Here is a 21089-nt window from a genome sequence, read left to right as displayed (position 1 = left end):
GTAAAAATCTGATTTTCCTGTGTTGACAGATACTGTGCCTATGCTGCTCACTACCCATCATTTACCTTTTTACCAAAGTCTAACATCATTCCTTTCTGCCATTCATTTGAATCACTCATTACCTCTTCATACCACAAATATCATCTTTCCATTGTCTGTCTAGTTTTCTTTACTCATTACCATCTTTCCAACTTATTAAATGTGTAAAGAAATTCCTTGAATCATTTATATATGATTCATTCAGTAAACATTTGCTGAGTAGATATTGTTTCTATTTATCATTGGGAAAATTCTGCATTAGAGGTTTCTGCCTCTAAAATTGAAACTGCCATTGTATTTTGCATTTACTCCAATTCATGTTTGCAAATATAATATGCCACACTAATTTGTTATCTCTAAACGATCTATGCAGTGGTACATAGATGATAGAAAATTTTAAACTATTAAAAATTAACATACATCTTGAAATAATTAAAAGCCATTTGCAATACAAAAAACGACAGGTTTTCTATTATTCTACCTGACCCTAGCAATGTTCCTGCATGGTTCTCATTATATGACCGGGCTATGGAGACGTTTTGCACGCATATTCCTCTCAATTACAGTATTAGAAGGGAAGTGTATATGTTTAACAATGGTTGCTGTAACTGGTGTAAGAAGTTAGCTTTTATCACTGCTGCATTTACGTTGACCATGATGTTGTCACAACATTTTAATCAGCTCTGTGGAGTTTTGGTATTTGCTGGAAGATGGGTAGAACCAGTATAGAAGCACAGATTTAATATCGTATAGGAAGTCCTTTTATTCACCAGTATCCTTCATCCGCAAAGTCCTGGCAGACTGCAGGGCTGCGCTTCTCCTTTCTTATGACAGAGATCAGTGTCTGTCTCCCCTCTACTAGGATATGGTATGATAGAGGTTTGGTCATGGTGCTCAATGTGTGGGTTGGGGGTCTTTGTGTGCTGCTAACCTTTTTCTCTTTGTTTCTTTTGGCTGTCAACGTCTGGATTTTACGCGTTCTGAACGACAGTACTATGAGGGAACGCTTTCCAAAACTACTGCGACTGGTGAGAGACCAAGAATTTGGAGTTTTTGTTTTCCATGACAGAGTATCATCTTAACTTAAATGTACATTACAGGACACAGACTTGACATTCATAGACCCTGGGTAAAGGCTGTTGCCTTCAGATGATTGGAGACGTGCAAAGCTTTGGATACTGCCCACAGTTTTCAGAACTTAACAGCAATGCAGCCCTTGGTTCAGTAACTAGAGCAGAGGGTTGCATGAAGTCTGGTCTAACTTACTTGTTTTGTACTGAGGCAGCCGATTAGCTGAAGAACAACTGTAGGGCACCAAGGGCGCATTTACAATTTAGTATGTCTCAGCAGAGGATGAATGATATTGGTCTGGATTTGACACAGCGCCCCCCCCCCCCCCCCCCTGCTCTTTAACCACTTGCCCTCCAGAGGATTTACCCCCCCCCCCCCCTCCTTTTTTTCCCACAAATGGAGCTTTATTTCTGTGGTTTTTGATCTCCTCTGTGGTTTTTATTTTTGCGCTATAAACAAAGACCAACAATTTTGAAAAAAACAATATTTTTGACTTTTTGCTATAAAACATCCTGTAAAAAATGTAAAAAATCAGATTGTAAATTAATTGGTTTATGTAAAAGTTATAGCGTCTACAAATGACGGTGTATATACTGCAACTTTATTTTATACTAGTAATGGTGGCGATCAGCGACTTATAGCGGGACTGTGGCGGGCATTCTGACACTGGGGGGAACTGACTAACTGTCACTGATATCCCCAGTGATCAGTGCTAATAAAATGCACTGACACTGTACTAATGACAATGGGCAGGAATGGGTTAACATCTGGGGCAATCAAAAGGTTAACTGTGCTGTGTGTGTACTTTACAAGGGAGGCATTCTGTTTTGTATTGCTCTGCTATGCAGAGCAATACAAAACAGCATGCTGGAGCTGACAGGGAAGAGATCTGTATACCGTATTTTTCGCTCCATAAGACGCACCTGACCATAGGATGCACCTAGGTTTTAGAGGCAGAAAACAGTAAAAAAAATATTCTTAACCAATGGACTGCGGACACAGTATAGGAGATGACCAGAGACTGCGGACACAGTATAGGAGATGACCAGAGACTGCGGACACAGTATAGGAGATGACCAGAGACTGCGGACACATTACAGGAGATGACCACAGACTGCGGACACATTACAGGAGATGACCACAGACTGCGGACACATTACAGGAGATGACCACAGACTGCGGACACATTACAGGAGATGACCAGAGACTGCGGACACATTACAGGAGATGACCAGAGACTGCGGACACAGTACAGGAGATGACTGCTGACCTTTGGGGAGGGGGGGGAGCGGGTACCTGAATTTGACAGGTACCTGTTCTTCCGAGTTGTTCTTTGGTTAGTGTCCGCTCTGCAGTGGGACCTTACCTGTTCCTCTATCCAGCGCCGCGCTGTCTTCCCAGTTTCTGTAGTGTGGGCGCTCTGCTTGACAGCCGAGTGCGCATGAGCCAGAAGTGCTGCGCTTTGTGATTCGTACGGCGGCTTCTGGGACCTGTCATGTGTCCCAGGTGCCGCCTTACTATTCACAAAGCGCACCGCTTCTCACGCATGCACACTGGGCACCCGGCTGTCAAGCCGAGCGCCCATACTACAGAAGCCGGGAAGACAGCACGGCGCTGGATAGAGGAACAGGTAAGGACCTGCTGCAGAGCTGAACGGCCGGCCCGGTATTCTGTGGTGGTCGAAATACCGGACCGGCTGCTCCATATTCGCTCCATAAGACACACTGACATTTCCCCCCCTTTTTTGGGTGGAAAAAAGTGCGTCTTATGGAGCGAAAAATACGGTACTTTAAATACAGACCTCTCCCCTGTCAGTGATAGTCGACGATAACCGGGTGCCGGCGGGGAATCTCCGGCCGGGACCCAGTGATTGACAGCTGTAGCCGCCAATGACAGCAGGTAGGGTGCATGCGCTCCCCTACTCGAAAATACACACACACACACACACGATTTTGCGCAGCCCTGCTGCGCTGTAGCAGTATTTGTGCTGTAGGGCGGCAGGGACGCGTTAATTACACAGAGGGAGTCATTGTAACCTTGTATAGTGCATAGAGGTTTATTCTGTCCGATGAATATAAATTTAGTGTATAAGGCTTTATTTTGAGCACATTTAACCTTTTGTGTCTTTTTACTCTTGCCATCGTCACAGGATGGACACGAGCTTCCTCCACCAATAGCATTTGATGTAGAAACCCCCACCACACTTCCTCCATGCAAGGTGAGGTATTGGTTGATTTTACGATGCATTGCACAGTTTTGGTTTTTTTTTTGGGGGGGGGATTTTAGACTATCTAGATCATAAACATAGTGCAGCGCTAAATGAATATTGGCCAATACATGAGTGGCTAACCAATCATAAATATAAAATGCAATATACAATAAGTGTCCAGAGTTAGCCAATCTGCTGGTGGTAGTTATTCCCACTGGTAAATGATGGACCGATACTATATAACTCCCCGTGTGCTTCAATCAGGAAAACCGGTGACGTGTGATCAAATTGGATATAGAAATATTGCCCACTCACCGGAAGCGCAATCTTAATGCGCAAAGATGATTGGTTAGTCACTCATGCATTGGCCAATATTCGTTTAGCGCTGCGCTACGTTTTTGTGATCTTTTCAATTGAGAAAGTTTGTGGTTTTTGGTGCATTAGCTGCTACAGTAAGCGCTCGATTTACACTCTTGGTTCTGATTTTAGACTATCTACTTCATATTTCCTCTTACTATTCATGTTTTTTTTCCTCATTCAGGGCAGCTACCTGTCTACAGATAATATTAAAGCAATAGTTTTGCGATTTCTTCAACAGTAAGTAAAAGCTCTTTTTGTCATTATTTGATATTTTGTGAATTGAGTTCTTCTGACCTTTTTACTTAGTGTCACTAATTCATTGGCAGTTTGGTTGGCTCAGAGAGATGCTGATGGTCTTTTTCCAGCTACCGATATTTGGCCATTTTCATTGGCCGGAGCAAGCTGTTACTGCTGTGCATGCACGTAAATTCACTCATCTCAGAAGATGCCAAAGTTGTACACTGAGCTCAGTGCAACTCTGTTTACAGTATGGACAGGCAGCTAAGTAGCTTTTAATGCTTTTTTTTTTTAAGCTGCAGTTCCACTTTAGCATCTGTTTCTATCGGTAGGATGTTTCCTTACGGCTTGATTCAAAAATAGCTCTTCATCTTGTTGCACCAAACACTTCCTGCTATTCTGTGTGTGCAAACCAAATGGATGCAGTAGAATAGATTACGAAGACATTGCTTCAAAAATATATTTAAAGATTTATAATTTAGGAAAGTGCCTACCACTCTTGCCATCCTAACTTGCACCATTATATTTACTAATTAAGGCGCACTTTAGTGCAAACTTGTTGAAAACTGGAAAAAAATGTGCAGGCTGCTACCGCTATCCTTTCCTAAAATAATATGCTAATTACCTGGCTGCATGCTTGCATCCAAAGTACTGTAACCAGAGATAGACAGGCACTTAACTTTTTAACCCCTTCATGGCTAAGGGTAAAACAAATCTAAATGCCTAAGCACAATTTTGCAACGTTGACTTGTGTTAGTAAAACCGTACATATCATCACAACTACTTTGAACATCCAGGTGAATTATACCGCGTTTTTTTAAATTATTATTATCAAAGGAAAACTAGGCCAAAATAGTAGAAAAAATTTTTTTTTAAATTTAGCTGTATGTTTCTTGTTACTGCCATAACCTACCACCAAAGAACAACCCAAAATAAATTTTCCAGCTCTTGACGATCGCAGCAATACCATATATGTTTGTCATTTGTTGTTTGTACCCGTAGTACAGCCCAGAAACAATAGTGCGCATTTTTTGTTTTTGTCTTTTTTTTTTTTTAACCTAAAAAACACTGACAGCAATATATTTTTTTTAAAATCCTCACCTTTGACCTTTTGACCCTGATCTAAACACTTGCCCTGGCACTGAACTAGATCAAACCTTGATCCAGGTATTTTTTCTTTATTTTTTATTTCATTTTTAAATATTTTATCATTTTTTTTTTTTTACAAAAAAATGTTTTTCTTCCCTCTATATGCCAGCAGTTAGAGAGATACAATGTATCTCTCTCCATTCATAGAAAAAAAAAAAAGGGGGCAGAGCTTTACAGTGACTGATCACTGTGATAGCCAATCAGAGGCTATCACAGCGGTCATGTGACCTGGAATTGGGAGTCCCGGGTCCCGATTGTTAGAATGGAACCTAGTGCTCTCAGTGACACCCAGCAGAAAGACAGGTACGCAAATATGTGGCCTTACGGGAAAAAAGCCCAGTTCTGTGAGGCCGCATATTTGTGTTACGCCGGCGTCAAGGGGTTAATATTGAGCATAATAGGCAAGATTTATTAAAGGAGGGGTGCACTGACACAACTTCCTATTCTGTACCGAATATCATCTGTGGAAAACAGTGAAGTGTTATTTGTTTTTATATACTGATTGAAAATTTTAGCGATTTAATCATGTAAATGGTACAATGACATATACAGATGTTGTACAGATGTGTTTTAAAGAAATGAACTTATTTTCCATAATTTGTCTTGAGCAACATATCCAGTTTTCTTGTAGGACCATATTTATTTCCTCTGAACCCACTTTTTATGTTTATTGTGAATTGTAAGTAAATCTATTGCAAAATAGTTTTCTTAATTGTATAGTACAGGACAGAGCCTAAATATTCATATGCCTCGTGTTCTAGGCTCGTACCTTCAGGTGATTAAACACTGGCAAAGCTTTGGAGCGTACACCCTTTGGGCACCTCCCCTATAACCCCACCCTACTCTGTGAGCCCTTAATTTTTTCGCTAGTGTATAAGGGGATGGACCTCTTCTCCCTTACAGAAATCACTCTTGGCTTAACTAGCTTTTTAATCTTTGGATTCTTCCATTAACTCATTAATCAACGTAGTCTTCTAATACAACAGTAGTAGCGGCTCATCCGTATTGGTGAAACCTTAGGAATCGAATCTGGTCCCCACGCTGTGGAGGCGGTCTGTAATGTCGCTGTCTAAAAATACAAGAAGGAATAGGATGGGCTGTTTATATTGATTGAGTCATTCCTGAACATATTTTCACCCCTCCAAAAGGCAATTCTATCCAGTGGAAAAAGAGATCATTAAGGAGTGGGCTGGTTGAATAGTGGATCCTGCCTTATCAGCCTTAAACATCTCACCAATTTCCTACAGTCAAAGATTCTGCAGATAGGAGTTTGAGACACTCTTAAAAGCTGTCTTTACACTTGCAGTCCTGGATCTGCAACCAGCTATAGCCACAATTTGTCTTAGACTGTGGCCAGCTGAACTTGTGCAAGTCAATACTGTTTTCCAGGAGCCCTACCTTAACTGAGCAATTGCAACAGTTACCTCCTGGCCAGCTCTTTTGTGCCGATGCCCTTGAACTAGCCATGACACAAATATTTAAAATGGCTTTGATTGCCACTCACATGACCAAATCCTGGTCCACTGAAGCAGCCTGAGAGGCCTCTCATTCTTCTGGAGGAGGATGTCTCTTTGATTAGGAACTTGACAAATTCATTAACCTCCTTAGCGGTATTTCCGAGTGTAGCTCGGGAAAATTTCAATACCAAGAGCGGTAACCCCGAGCTACACTCGGGCTTACCATGCGGCGTTGCTCGGGGGTTCCTGCAGAGCTTACCTTGTCCTTCACTCCCGCGATGTGTCCCCTGCAGCGTCCCCGGCCATCCCCGCCGGCATCCGGCTTCTGTGTTCCGGTCCCTGTGACGTCGGGATGTACAGGCGCCGGAACCGGCAGGAAATTTGAAATTTTTAAAAAATGTCATTTTTGCTGTCATTGCTGTTTCAATGCATTTCACATACATTTTGTCCCTAGTGCTTTGTCCTGTGCCCTGCCTGCATTTTGACTGTTCTTTCTGCCTGGAAACTTAGAAAAGTCCATGGCATCCAAAAAGCGTCCCTTTACGTCAAAAGTGGTTTTAGAACAGCGATAGTAAATCAGAACCACTTGCAGAATTGAGTGATAATGATTCGTGGGGAAATTCGTCATCAGACACTGAAAACGATTTACGACTTTGCTCAGCGATGTGCAAATTTGCCTCTGTATTTCAAATTTCAGTGTTTTTGGTTTGACTATATTATTGAATTTAAATTTATTATTATATTATTATTTTTTATGTTTATTAAATTATAATTTATGATTTCGTGTTTCAAGTTTTATCATATCCGGGATGTTTACTAGACTCTTGTTCGTACAGATTTCAGTGAGTTATTCCTAAAAATTACAGCCTACAATAAAAAACTACATATTTCCATGCAAAAAAATGGTACCGCTTTCAGCACAAAAAATCGGAAAGAATCATACCGCCGAGGAAGTTAAAGATGTCACAAATGGGAAGGTTGTACTCACAGTGAAAGGCTCAAAAGGGGTACCCTCACTCCTAGTAGTGTGATTGTATGGGGGGGGGGGTTAACATATGTTACAGTTTGCCCTTCCCCAGACATCCCAGAACTGTGTATGGTTTCAAAGGGATACAAAATGTAGTTCAAAACTCTACCACTTTTCTCAAATCAACCAAAGTGTGTCCAAGGATAGTCAGATTTGCAAAATGCCTTGAACCTCCACTTGTCCCAGGAAATGGCTGTGCCAGTACCACCACAAGACGAGATCAAAGAACTTTATTCAAATCTGTTAATTGTACCAAAGCTCAATGGAGTATTAGTCTTATTCTACACCCATAATATCTTCAGATTCCAACATTTTGCATGGAATCTGCAAAGTTGATTATTGCCTCTCATAAGCTAGCCATACATTTTTCTTGCTCAATTTCCTTTAGAGTTCAATTCACCTAAGTAGTTCACGGGCCTAGCTGATTGCATACAAATGAAACGTGTTTAGGTTGGCCTCATTTTATATGTTTTGCTGAATCTAAAAGAAAATTTGTACAAGAAAGTAGTTTTTAATGTATGGCCAAATTAAGACAAGAGAATGCATGGCATTTGTAGACATCCAAGATGCCTATCTGCATATTCCAATCTATCCTCTTCATTAGTGGTTTCTGTGCTTTGCAGTAGAAGAAAATAATTTCCAGTTATTGCACTGCCTTGTTGACTATCCTCTGTTCCCAGTGTATTCACAAAGATCCTAGCACCTCTACGTGCCCTTCTAAGAACTCGGAGCATCCAGGTGTTCTGGACCATCTTGTCCTGAAGGACTTGCTTTCCTTGCAGGTATCTGCAAATGTCCACAGCACAATTTTATATTCCCCAGGCTTTCAGTTGAGTGATCAGTTTCCAAAATCTGTTCTACAGCCTTCTCTTCACTTGGAATACTTGAGTCTGGTCCTGGACACATACCAAGCAATGGTTTTCCTCCCATGCCTGGCAATTAAGGTCAAAGAGAGATCCAGCAAAAAGACTAAAAAAAAACAGATTGCTGGAGTTTTGAGAGAGGACAGTTGTCCCATTCTTGCCTGATATAGGATTCTAACTGCTTTGCCCTGATATAGGATTCTAACTGTTTACCAGTCCTGGGTCTTTTTGTTATATTTTTCATTTCAAGATGCACCAAATATTTTACACTGGTGAAAGGTCTGGACTACAGGCAGGCCAATTAAGCACCCAGACTCTATTATGAAGCCATGCTGTTATAGATGTAGTACACGGTACTATGCAAGGCCTTCTCTGAAAGGATCTGGATGGGAGCATATGCTGCTCTAAAACCTCTATATATCTTATTGCATTGATGGTGTGTTTCCAGATATGCAAACTGCCCATTCTATATGCATTAACGCACCCCCATACCATCAGAAATGCAGGATTTTGAACTGAGTGCTGAGAAAAAGCTGGACAATCTCTGTTTAGTCCAGAGGATTGTGCTGTCATGGTTGCCAAAAAGAATGTCAAATTTTGATTGATTTGATATTGTGTATAAAGTATGGGTTTATGAGATTTGCAAATCCATTACATTATTACACAGCGTCACCTCTTTTTTGGGAATTGGGTTTGCAGAATGACAACTGCGTATGACATCATGTTACCCAATTTATTGTACAAACAATTGGGATATATAATTAAATGTGGCCAATATATTAAAATACTGTACCTTCCCCACATCTTCTCCACTCATGTACATCTTAGTGGGCTTAAACATGGAAATAACACCACAAATTCATGCCAACAGCATAAAATTGCATCTGCCAGGAGGTGTCCCAGGAAGAAAGTTCAGTAAGGTGCAATTGTATCAGAATTGGTCCAATTCTGAGGCTTCAAATAATGTAAATAAATGTCACCACTCCCAGCAGTTTGGTATTATATCAGATATACACCATAATATTCCAGAAAGGGCAGTTGTGGCAAAATGACCCCTGTCACATGTATCCCATAGGTCTGGTCCATAATAATCATGCACAGGTAATGTTAAAGATATCAATACTTATCAGAATCCGAAAAATCCAGAAATTCTGGAGAGAGTCAGCCAAGAGTAGAGTGACCAGCCACTGCCTATCCTTTTTATGCTAGTACTCCACTGGCGGCATCCTTGTAGATACTACACTTTGAACCTGCATTATGCTATCACATGTGTCTGACATGTCTCAAAGTTGGAGTCTCTCTCTTACAAAGAGCCATTCATCATCCTTCATAAGTACAAAGTAGTCCTATGCCCAAGGTCATTGAAAATGGGAAAAAAATGTGCTGCGCTACCTCCTCATACATAAAACCATAAGCCTTGAAAACATAAAGTGACAGTCCAGAAAATTAATGTATAACAAAAATAAATGTCCAATCCAGTACATGGTGCGTTCTCATCCAGCAATATTCAACACCGTGCATTGACTTGTGGCCCCACTCCCTGCTCACCTTGACCTTGATCTATAAATTATAATAAATCAGACATGCTTTATAAGGAATATGTGTGTCTCCAAATTTCTGATCCGAGATGTGTTCCTTCCACATATTATGCCTCCATTGGACCTTTAAACTCCAGATCTGTGCAAAATAAAGCAAAAACATGCCATAGTGCAACACCATTTTATATAACCAAAAGTTAAACGTGCTACAGTATCCACTCACATTAGAAAAATGTTATGTGACTCCGAATTATGGTGACCAAGGATATGCATTACTCCACCGTGCCAACTATATTGTGGCATTTCCCATCACTGGGAAGGTGCACCATGCACTCACCACCTTCTTTGACCTAACAAGTCATACACGCTTAGGGATGATATCCGATTCTGCTTATCCACTGCCGATCCTTAGTATCTACTTCATTAGTTCTGGCCCTTTAAGGGGACAAACTCCCAGATATCCAGTGGGATTAAGGTGTATATGATCTGGTTGAAGGTCTTGAAGGAAAACTCTTTATAGATGGCATCTCTAGCAGTGACCTCAATCCACCCCAAAGGTTGCAATTGTTGCAGAGCTCTTTTCCTTTTTTCAGGAGTTAGGTGAGCCTCTGAAGTAAAATGATTTGTCAATTTGGCTAGCCAATCTTGCGGTACATACAACTCTGCTATTCAACAAGATCACTTTGCTGTTTCATGATTTCTCATTAATGTTTTCTGGTTCAGTTTTAGATGCAGACTTTCTTCCCTGGTTGGTATTAGACTTCCGCCCTAATGTATAGTTCTTCCATTTTTGTTCCCTTTTTTCAAAGCACTCCAAAGAAATTGCTTTTCATTTCCTGAGCTATCAAGAGTCCACATCCTAGCAACAGCTTCTGTAGGGAAGACTGTCTCCATTTCTCCTACCTTCAGGACCTCACAATTGACACTCTGATTTCAGTGCTTGCTGGATCTGGCAGCTGATTACTGGAGCTTCCGCTCAAAAGGATAAAATTCCTCCTGTGCTTTTACGCACCCATTCAGATCGGTGGGTGTTTCCTGGGCATTCTGACATCAGGTCTATGTAGCCCAGCTCTGTAAGTCCAACACCTGGTCTTCCATTCATACCTCTTCAAAGTTTTACAGGGTGGATGTTCACATTTCTGTGGCTGCAGCCTTCGGCTGCAAGGTTCTTACAGTGATGCTCCTTGGTTGGGTCTGTTAATCCTTTTGTTGTTGAGCCTGTTGGCACAGTTCTGTTTACCTAGTTCTTACCCACTCTTTTCATTCATTGCTTGGGGATGTCCTAAGGTCTATGAATAATGCATTTTCAGAGCTGTCCGGCTATGAATACTTTACATTGGTGTTTGCTTCTGTTCCGTACTTCTCAAGTACCTTATGCAGGAATTGCATTATACTGCAATGCGACCAATGATGCGCATTACTCCACACCGTGTGCTTTGACTTGTGGCAGGTTTTTTTTTTTGTTTTCTTTCTTTTATATCAATTCATTTATATGATCTTTTATAACTCCCCCCCCCCCCCCCCCCTGAAATCTGTATAAAAAAAATGTTTGTGTCAAAGATACATGTGCAATAATTGCAGCATTATTGATAAATGTGCCCAGTTTGCAGTTGTGACTTTTTTTGTTGTCTTGACTATGGTTTGAATAGTGTTGTTTTTTTTATTTACTTCTGCAGATATTATGCCATCTACGATGGTGAAGATCGCCAAGGCCTACTCAACATTTATCACGATGAGGCTTGTTGCTCTCTTAGCATTGCAAATGTGTCCGGGCAGAATCCTGCCAGGTGTGTAGCACTGCCTTTCCCAACTCTACGAAGAACTGACAGATATATAGATATACACACACACTTTCATATACACACACACTTTCATATCTTTAACATGATGTATGTATTGACACAGGAGCAGTCTGGGAGATTACTTTGCTAACAGCAGAAATTTAAAGAGATTACGGGAACCCAGAGATCTCTGTAAGTATATTCTTGCTTGGAAGCAAACTTTGATGTTTTACTTATGAGATATGTTAAATATATCCCCTGTCAGTTCAGTTCTATCTCTGATTTCTTTGCCTTTTCTTTCTCAGCACTTCGATTTAAACTTCTCAAGCACAAACGTCTCAATGTCGTTAGCTTCTTGAATGAACTTCCACGGACCCAGCATGATCTGAACTCCTTTGTTGTGGACGTCACTACCGAGACTGTGAGTGTATAGACTTCACTAATTTTAATCCTCTGAGTTTTCACATTCCCACAAGTCACACCAGTTATTTCTAAATTGTATATCTTGGCAAAAGGTGTTTTTTTGCTTTGTGCGTATTGCATTAACTACTTGCCCTGTGGAAGATTTACCCCCGTCAATAACCAGTCCATTTTTTGCTATTCGGCACTGCGCTTTTCCACTGGTAATTGTGCGGTCATTTAATGCTGTTCCAAAAGGAAATTTTTTTTCCTTCTCACAAATAGACCTTTCTTTTGGTGGTATTTGATCACCACTGGGTTTTTTATTTTTTTGAAAAAAGACAAAGTTTGGGGGGAAAAAAAACACATTTTCTACTTTTATTAAAAAAAAAAAAAAAAAAAAGCAAAAAAAAACTAATTTAGTTATAACTTTAGGCCAAAATGTATTCTGCTGCATGTCTTTGGTAAAAAAAAATCCCCATGAGTGTATATTTGTTGGTTTTTGTGAAAGTTATGGTGCCTGCAAACTTTGGTAAAATGCTAGGGCAGTACAAACACACTCACAATGACCCATTTTCAGAAAGTAGACACCCTAAGCTATTTGCTGAGAGCCATGTTGAGTCAATGGAAGTTTTTTTTTGTTTTTTTTTAAAACCACAAGTTTTTGGAATATGACACAAAAAAGTTTTTTGTATTTTGTTAGAGTTGTCACTTAAATTATATATTGCTCACTCATGCCATGGGTATATGTGGAATTACACCCCAAAATACATTCTGCTACTTCTACCGAGTATTGGGATACGACATGTGAGAGACTTTTTGAGAGCCTAGCTGCATACAGGTGAAGATGTGTATCTTCCTCATTTCACTTCTTCACTACCTATCAGTTTCAGAGACCCTGAAATGCCAGGATAGCACAACCCCCCCTCTTCCCCAAATGCCCCCTTTTTGGAAAGTAGACATTCCAAGGAATTTAATAAGAGGCATAGTGTGTATTTTGCTGATCTCATTTTTTTTGTCACAAAAGTTTTAAAGAAAAAATACATTTTAATTATCTTTCTTCATTTTTCAAAATCTTGTGGCAGCAAATGAGATCTGCAAAATACTTACCATGACTTATCAAATACCTTGGAGTGTCTACTTTCCAAAAATGGGTCATTTGGGGGGGGGGGGGGGGTGGAGTGTAATGAGGAAATAAAGCCCTTTAAAAGCCTGAAGGTGCTTATTGGATTTGGGAGTCCTGAACTTGGCTAGACTGCCAAAAAGTCTCTCACATGTGGTATACCCATACTCAGGAGAAGTAGCAGAATGTGTTTTTGGGTGTAGTTCCACATATACCCATGGCATGTGTGAGCAATATCTCATTTAAGTGACAACTTTGTGTTTAACATATATTTTTTTTTCCCCCAGAAACTTGTAAAAAATAAATTCTTCTATTGACTCAAGATGCCTCTCCGCAAATAGTTTGGGGTGTCTGCTTTCCAAAAAGGAGTCATTTGGGTGGGGGTTTTTAATAAATTTTTTTTTTTTTTTTTTTTAGCAGAGGCCCTTGAGAATAAAATGGTGGGTGTTGCCATTTTTTTTTTTACTTCACACAGTACTTGTGTATTTTTAAAACCAATTTTGTTTGAAAAATAACTTTTTTGCATTTTAATGCACAAAAACACAATATATTGGTGAATTGTTTGGTAGAATATAGTAGATGTTATGCTGAGTAAATAGATACCAAATATGGCCTGGTTTAAAACTGCACACGCCCCATGCAACGGCAACAAACTACATATATTTTTAATATCCATAGGCAAAGCTTTTCCTTTACAGGCTCTCACTTTTTGGATTTACAGAGGAGGTCTAGTGCTAGATCTACTGCCCTTGGTCTGCTGCTTAGATATTGACACGGGACCAACGATTGCGTGCGCCTTTACGCACGGGGACAGGGGTGCTTTTATTTTTTATTTATTTTTTATACACTGTACATTTTTACTTTATTTTTTGATCAATGTTTTTGTTATCACAGGGAATGTAAATATCCCCTATGATAGCAATAGGCAGTGACAGGTATTCTGAGAAATCTGGGGTCTATTAGACTGTAGCTCTCTTCTCTGCCCTTAAAGCATCTGATCACACCAAGATTTGTGTGATCAGATGCTTTCCTATTTTAAAAATGGCGCTGTTTATATCCGGCAAAACCAAAATGATGAGCTGCTTGGAGTTTGTGGTTTCTTAGACCATAGAGATGATTGGAGCTGTTCTGGTCTCTAATCAGCTGTATGGTCAGCAGGCAGAACCACTGGTTGCATTCCCGGGGCACGAGAGCCCAAGAAAACCGTTGAAGGCAGCGGGAAGGGCAGCATCCCCTCTCGCTGCTTCTAAAAGCAATCCAGTGGCTAAATAGCTGCTAGGATTGCTTTTACATGAAACCCGACCATTGACTGAAGGAAATGATACCAGGATGATGCCTTTAGCTGCAGGAATCATCCCAGTATAACCACTCAAGGTCCAGCAACATACCAGTACATCACTGGTCGTTGTTGGGCATATATGTAATGCCTTTTTTTTTTTCCCATGCAACCTGTGAGCTGAACGAAAAAAAAAGAGAACCTAACAGATTCCTCCATTCACATCAATCAATGTGGATGAAGAAATATCTGCCAGAAATCTTTTTTTAAAAATGCCGAAGCATAGGGGTGATCCACCCACTCACCACCCCAGGCCCCCATGCTTGGGCATGTGTTTTTTTTTTTTTTTAAACTGCGGATGAAATATCTCATCTAACAGCGCTGCACGCACTGACGTATATTCTTAGAGCAAGACCTTGTTGCTGTCAGAATAAACAGATCAGTGCTGCAGCTGAATGGTGTTCCTGCAAAGCAAGCAACAACCGTTAACAATAAAACACAGTAAGAATAGAACATTAATTCAATAAAATAGCTTTATTTTTGAAGTTTATTTAATTTTTTGTAAACTTTTTTTTTTTTTTTAAACGGCCTCTGATTTTCGGGTCTCTCAAAATTCGCTAGACCGTTTACTAACTAACATCTTTGGAGACCCGTGTGTGAGAATGGTGAATATGTGCCCTAAATTGTGCCGTGCTGTACCCAATACCAGGGGTCTCCAGACTTTCTAAACATAGGGCCAGTTTACTGTTCATCAAACTTTTGGGGGGCCGGACTGTGGCCATTGGGACTAGAAATTGTAATGGCATCAATGGGAGTAAACAATGTCTCTTTGGTATTAGGGGAGGAATAGCGCCCCTTCATTGATGTAAGTGGGAGGAATAGTGGCCAATTTTTGGTGTCAGTGGGAGAAATAGTGCCCAGTTGTGTCAATAGGAAGATTAGTACTCCATCATTGGTGTCAGTTTGAGGAATAGTGTCCTATTTGTGTCTTTAAGGGGAAATAGTGCCCCTTCTTTGGTGTTGGTGGCAGGAATAGTTTCCTATTGTTGGTGTCAATGGGGGGAAAATAGTGCCCCATCATTGGTGTCAGTGGCAGGAATAGTGCCCCATCATTGGTGTCAGTGGCAGGAATAGTGCCCCATCATTGGTGTCAGTGGCAGGAATAGTGCCCCATCATTGGTGTCAGTGGCAGGAATAGTGCCCCATCATTGGTGTCAGTGGCAGGAATAGTGCCCCATCATTGGTGTCAGTGGCAGGAATAGTGCCCCATCATTGGTGTCAGTGGCAGGAATAGTGCCCCATCATTGGTATCAGTGGGAGGAATAGTGCCCCACCATTGGGCACCACCACCAGTTGCACTGCCATCTGACTTTGAAATGTTGCGACTTGATAGATATTTGTGCGACTTCATGCACAGTTGTCTATGCAAGTCTCACCGTAAATTGGCAAAAGTCATGAAGTCGCATGATTTAAAAGTCGGATCCAGTGTGAACCAGGTCTAAGTTCATACAGGAAACCTGAATATTCAGTCTTCGCATATTTTAATGCATTCATTACATACTTATAAGCTTTCAAAGATTCATAATTTTCCCACATTTAGCACCTTCATTATATAAGCCTGACACTACACTTGCATTATCTGTAGTCTAAGGCTGGCCATACACGGGTATATTTTCAAACAATTTTTCATTCGAAAATCGGACCTAAGAATAGTCGGCCAATTTTTCGATCTGTTATTGGGGCAATGGCACTGGCCAATTTTCGTGGTTACTCCCCATTTTGTTTATAGGGCATGCTGGAAAATATTTTGAAAACTACAAATTTTCTAAATCATTGGTGGCGCCATTGGATTACAGAACAGATTTTCGATAGAAAAATCGTTCGGAATTCAACCATATATGGCCTGCTTAAGGGCCTGTGTTGATTGATGAGCTTGATTTTGACATCTGGTTGAAGATGCTTCTGAAATCATTAATTGACAGGTGCATTTGACCTGATTCACGATGATTTTGCATTCCCATAGACTTGTGCGGGAGAGAAGCAGTTCTGCGATGAAAAGCTTGTCAACACAGGCCAGATTACTGGCCACTTTTATGCATCAATCTGATCATTTGATGAAAGGAACATTGTTAATATTGTGATAAAATCCAGCAATTGGCTCTCATTTTTTCCATTACAGTTTTAATTTCTTTGGACTGATTTTGCAGAATCAACTCAATCATGATTGCGTTTGGGTGGGTTGGAACTTTTTTTTTTTTTTAATATATAATTTTCGTGGTTATGCTGTATGGACCAGTCAGTCAATTCTGGAACAATAACTGGATTTTCTTTTTAAAATTACAAAGAAATCAAATGAACGGTAAAAACTGTATGTGTATGGCCAACATACAATTACGGCCTGTTGCGTCATTATAAATGGAATGCCAGCGTATCATTAAAGGATGAGAAAACATGCACAATCCTTTTTTGTGGAGAGCAGCACACCAAAACTTACAGTATATGCATTGTGGTGCGGTGCATTGGGATCTACTGAACAGTGAATTAAGGGGCCATTGACAATGAGTGGCAATGCACTGCACATAGAGCAGGTGCATTGCCTTTCTTTGTGGTCACGCACAGTTTAACATGCATTGCCACAATAAACAAGTGTTATTAGGGACCTCAGACTTTACATGACTTTTGCCTGTCCGATGGCCTCAGCAATACCACAGTCTGTCTTGATGGGTTTCTTTAGAAGCTGGAAACATGTTAGTCTTGTATCTCATTTCAATTTGCCTTACAATATGTAGTGAGAAGAAACTTATTTGAGTATTTCTTCGCACTATAATCGGATATTATTTCATACTTAAACCTCAAACCCCAGTCAAGTGTTTAATGGTCCTTTTGATGTTCCATTTTGCTGCCTTTTATTTTCACAAATATTACATTTTTTCTTTCTTTTTTCTTTTTTGCAGAATACCTTACTTTGCTTTGTGGTTAACGGAGTGTTTAAAGGTGAGTGTTAATTCTGTAAAGGACTATTAAATATTAACGTATTCAAACAATATCCTTTTCTTGCTATCTAATATAGTGCAATGCACAATGTTTTGGTATTGAAAGGAAAAATTAGTGAAAAATACAGCCACAAGTACTTTGTATTTTGTATCTGGTCTTTGCTACAGTGTCACAGTACAGTGACATCCTAACTGGTGAGGTGGTGATCAGGGACACTGGTGACAGTACAAAAAAAAATTGGTTTTTTTTTTTCTGTGTTTTCTTATGTTCTTTTTTTTTTTTTCTTTTTCTTTTCATGTTACACTATGACCAAAGTAGTATAATGTTACCACAGTAACATTGTACTACTTTGGGGAAGTGATCAGTATTTTCTTTTTTTTTTTTCACAATAGTGTTGCTTATAGCAAAGATTTTCTTTGCTATAAGTAAGCATTTACCTGAATGAAATCGATTCATTCAGGTTTTTTTGTTGTGATTTGGCCATGATTGACCACGTTGTGATTAGCTGTGATAATCACATGACACAGGCTGTGATTGGCTCAGTCTGTGCATGTGATCACTGTGACTACTCACAGCTAGTGACACAATTTTATACAATGGATGGCATGAAAGGAATCCCTTGTTTACAATTGTCATGTGACATGTGTCACATGGTACTGGCAATGGGACGGTACACAGATCTGTCATCGGCTGTGTCCAAGATACACAGCCGGTGACAGAGCTCGCCACAGCGTGGCCCTGCGGGCACGCGCAAGGCGTGATCCGGTAAGGATGTCATATGAGTCCCACCTGGACGTAATTTTCCTATTGGCCAGGTGGGAAGTGATTAAATAAGATGCATTACCGGAGATGTCCTGAGGCATACCCCAGTGATAACATCCCATTACCTGTTACTATCTATCTGGATCGGGATGACGTTGCCAGGTTGTCCTGAGCTTCAGCCAAGCCTCCCCATCACACACATTTATATACTTATTCAAACTGTCAGTCTGGATTACAACATTGTCATTTTACACAGATTAGAACCCCGAATATGGGCTGCCCATCTGGCCATTGCGTGAGGTCGGAATATTAGTATTTGCAGCCCTGTGCACCCTGTCCTGCAGCGAGTCAACACAAATGTAGTAGCGACTAGTGAGGTTTTCTTCACTCCCATTCTCCCAAGATAATAGAGACATTGTTATATTGAGAATCTGTCGCTTGCTTAATGCTCATTCTCTTTTAATCTAGAGGTACTGTTGCTGAAGTTCTCCTTAGCTTTTGTGACATGTAAAGAACATTAGTTTGCATAGAGAGCAATAGCCATTTCTATATGGAGATCACTGATTTTGATTACTAATTGTGGGTTGGTATGCTGATGTTTTTTTTTCTCCTTTTTGTTTCCTCCAGTTGAGGGGCAATCCAGTGATCCTGTACGTGCTTTCACTCGGGTTTTCATAGCAGTGCCAGGAAATGAAGCAGGGTAAGTCTGACTTAACTGCATATTAGGCACATTATACAAACATAACTTATCTTATCTGTACAGTATTATAGAAAATTTGTAAAACCCTTTTCTCCAGCAGTTCACTGTGGGATACAGCTCTGTCTCCTCCATGTGGTTTTCTGTATGCATCATCAACCTGTTGCCTCAGTTAAAATATTCTTTGCAAGGTTGCCTTCAATTTCCATGGTTTTACCAATGGTTGTTACTCCTGAGTGTGTACTGCACATGCAGGAAGGGGTGAAGCTGTTAGAGTGCTGTGCTCTATTGCTTTGCATATTGTCCATCTTCCCGGAAGTGGCAGCTATACCTATTTGTAAAAGAGTCCTGTGTCCCCCAATCAACCACTGGAGAGAGAGAATTTCTGTTGAGCGCAAATAAAGTTCTTGTATTGTATTGCACACAGATTTTTTTTTAGGAAACTACTTTTTGATGCTGCTGTGTGGCCCAGCTGTCCTCAACTTGGTTTTTGAAAGTGCTTTGTCTGGACTCTTTTAGACTGGTCGTTGGTGGGGTTAGCCTAGAAAGTGACCTTTTGAGCACTGGGTTTGACATAATGCGCTTTTCAGACTCTGGTAATGAGAGCACTTTCTGGGTCCAGAGCCACTGGCTTTGCATCAGAATTTGCTCTTAAGGCTTGCTTTGTGAGTAGGCTGATCATTTCAGTGTACAGAATGAGTTATTTCTGTGGAAATATGCACTCTATTTCCCGCTTTTCGCAGTCAAGGAGGTATCTCCTTAATGCTGCTCCTGCAACTGCAAATAAACAGATCATATTCTGATCTGGATACTTTGGTCAAACTGCTTACTGTGAAATCTACATCTAAAAGCACTGCATGGCATTTGATGGGGACAGTGTCTCTTCGAATCTACTCTGGTTGCTGTTATCAAGGATATAAGAGCACCCATCTCCCTCAAAGAGGCCTAAGGTATTGACCTGAAAGGCTCATCCATCATTGGAAAGTCCTTTTTGCTACATCACTCTCACAATCTTGAAGGACAAATTCACCTTTTAACAAAAAGAATAAATGCAAATTTTTTTTACAGATAAAAAAAATGTGCATTTGCTATTTTTTGTTTTGTGAGCCTGGAAAGCATTGCACCAGCGTTCAGCAGACGTTTTATTAAAATTGTGACAGCTAGGGGAGGAAATCCCCTGCTAGCTCTCACAACAGGGGACCAGGGCCAGTATATAGGTGTAACACGTTATGAAAGCTGAACTTCTCCTTTGAAGTCCAAACCCCCAAGCTGGACACTCGCAAGGTCTGGAGTTTGGAGTCTGCCAAACCCTCAGACAAGCCTTACTCAGCATAAAGGTGTGCCCCCTACTTTCCAAAATGGGGCATCTGTCAGTCTTTGCGGACACTTAGCTTTCATCTCAGATGCCAAGGGGTGGGAATTTGTTTCCAGCGCTTATAGGCTACACCCAGTGACCCTGCCTCTTTGCTTACTTTAGCAGCGGGGCGAATGACAGCTCCTCCTCGGCGCTATAGTAAAGAAAAAAAAAAAGCCAGCAATTGCATTTAAAAACAGGCAATGACATTTAGCATCTGCAAGTGAGGGAGCCTGTCTTTATACACTGCTCCCTCACTGCATACACTGCTCCTCTCCTGCCCCCTCCTTGCATACACTAACAGCCCCCCCCACAAAGAGGACCTGTCACTTACATGCTATCACATGGGGGACTATTCCCCTAGTAATAGCAATAAAATCATAAGTTAAAAAGTAAATTTAAAAAAAAAATAACAAATTTGAGCCTCCCCACCCCCACATATGCAGTCATTTCAGTTTTCGGCCAAGTGTATCCTAAATTTTCTGTTTCGGCACCAGAATTTTAATTTCGGTGCACCACTAATTTGTTCGCTTTGTTTGCTGTATTGCCACCCCCTTAGTTGGATTGCTTGTGGACAACCCAAAGGTAAAAGATTTCCTGTATCCCTTCATGGACTAGAAGAAAAATAGGATTTTTGTATTCGCCAAAAATTTATTTTCTTGGTGTTTGAGGGACACAGGTTCCACCCCTACAATTGGCTTACAGGGTTTTTTTTTCCAGTGTCCAATCCTCTTGTAGATGGCAGCATAACAT

General features: G+C 40.5%; 1 protein-coding gene across 1 annotated transcript in view; it reads left to right on the top strand.

The window, feature by feature from the left end:
- Positions 1-21089, top strand: part of NXF1 (nuclear RNA export factor 1) — a 76684-nt gene that overhangs the window by 46638 nt on the left and 8957 nt on the right. The window contains exons 11-18 of the mRNA XM_089652862.1: positions 1031-1067; positions 3260-3328; positions 3861-3916; positions 11627-11737; positions 11856-11923; positions 12037-12152; positions 17484-17523; positions 18913-18985. Of these exons, the coding sequence (XP_089508988.1) occupies positions 1031-1067; positions 3260-3328; positions 3861-3916; positions 11627-11737; positions 11856-11923; positions 12037-12152; positions 17484-17523; positions 18913-18985 (570 nt within the window). The remainder of the gene's footprint in view (positions 1-1030; positions 1068-3259; positions 3329-3860; positions 3917-11626; positions 11738-11855; positions 11924-12036; positions 12153-17483; positions 17524-18912; positions 18986-21089) is intronic.

Source organism: Staurois parvus, unplaced genomic scaffold (genome assembly GCF_062004578.1).
Source record: "Staurois parvus isolate SC_StPar_1 unplaced genomic scaffold, SC_StPar_1.0 ptg000694l, whole genome shotgun sequence".
NCBI classification, from domain to species: Eukaryota; Metazoa; Chordata; class Amphibia; order Anura; family Ranidae; genus Staurois; species Staurois parvus.
Note: the sequence above shows the minus strand (reverse complement) of the source record. Positions and strands in the feature narration are given on the sequence as shown.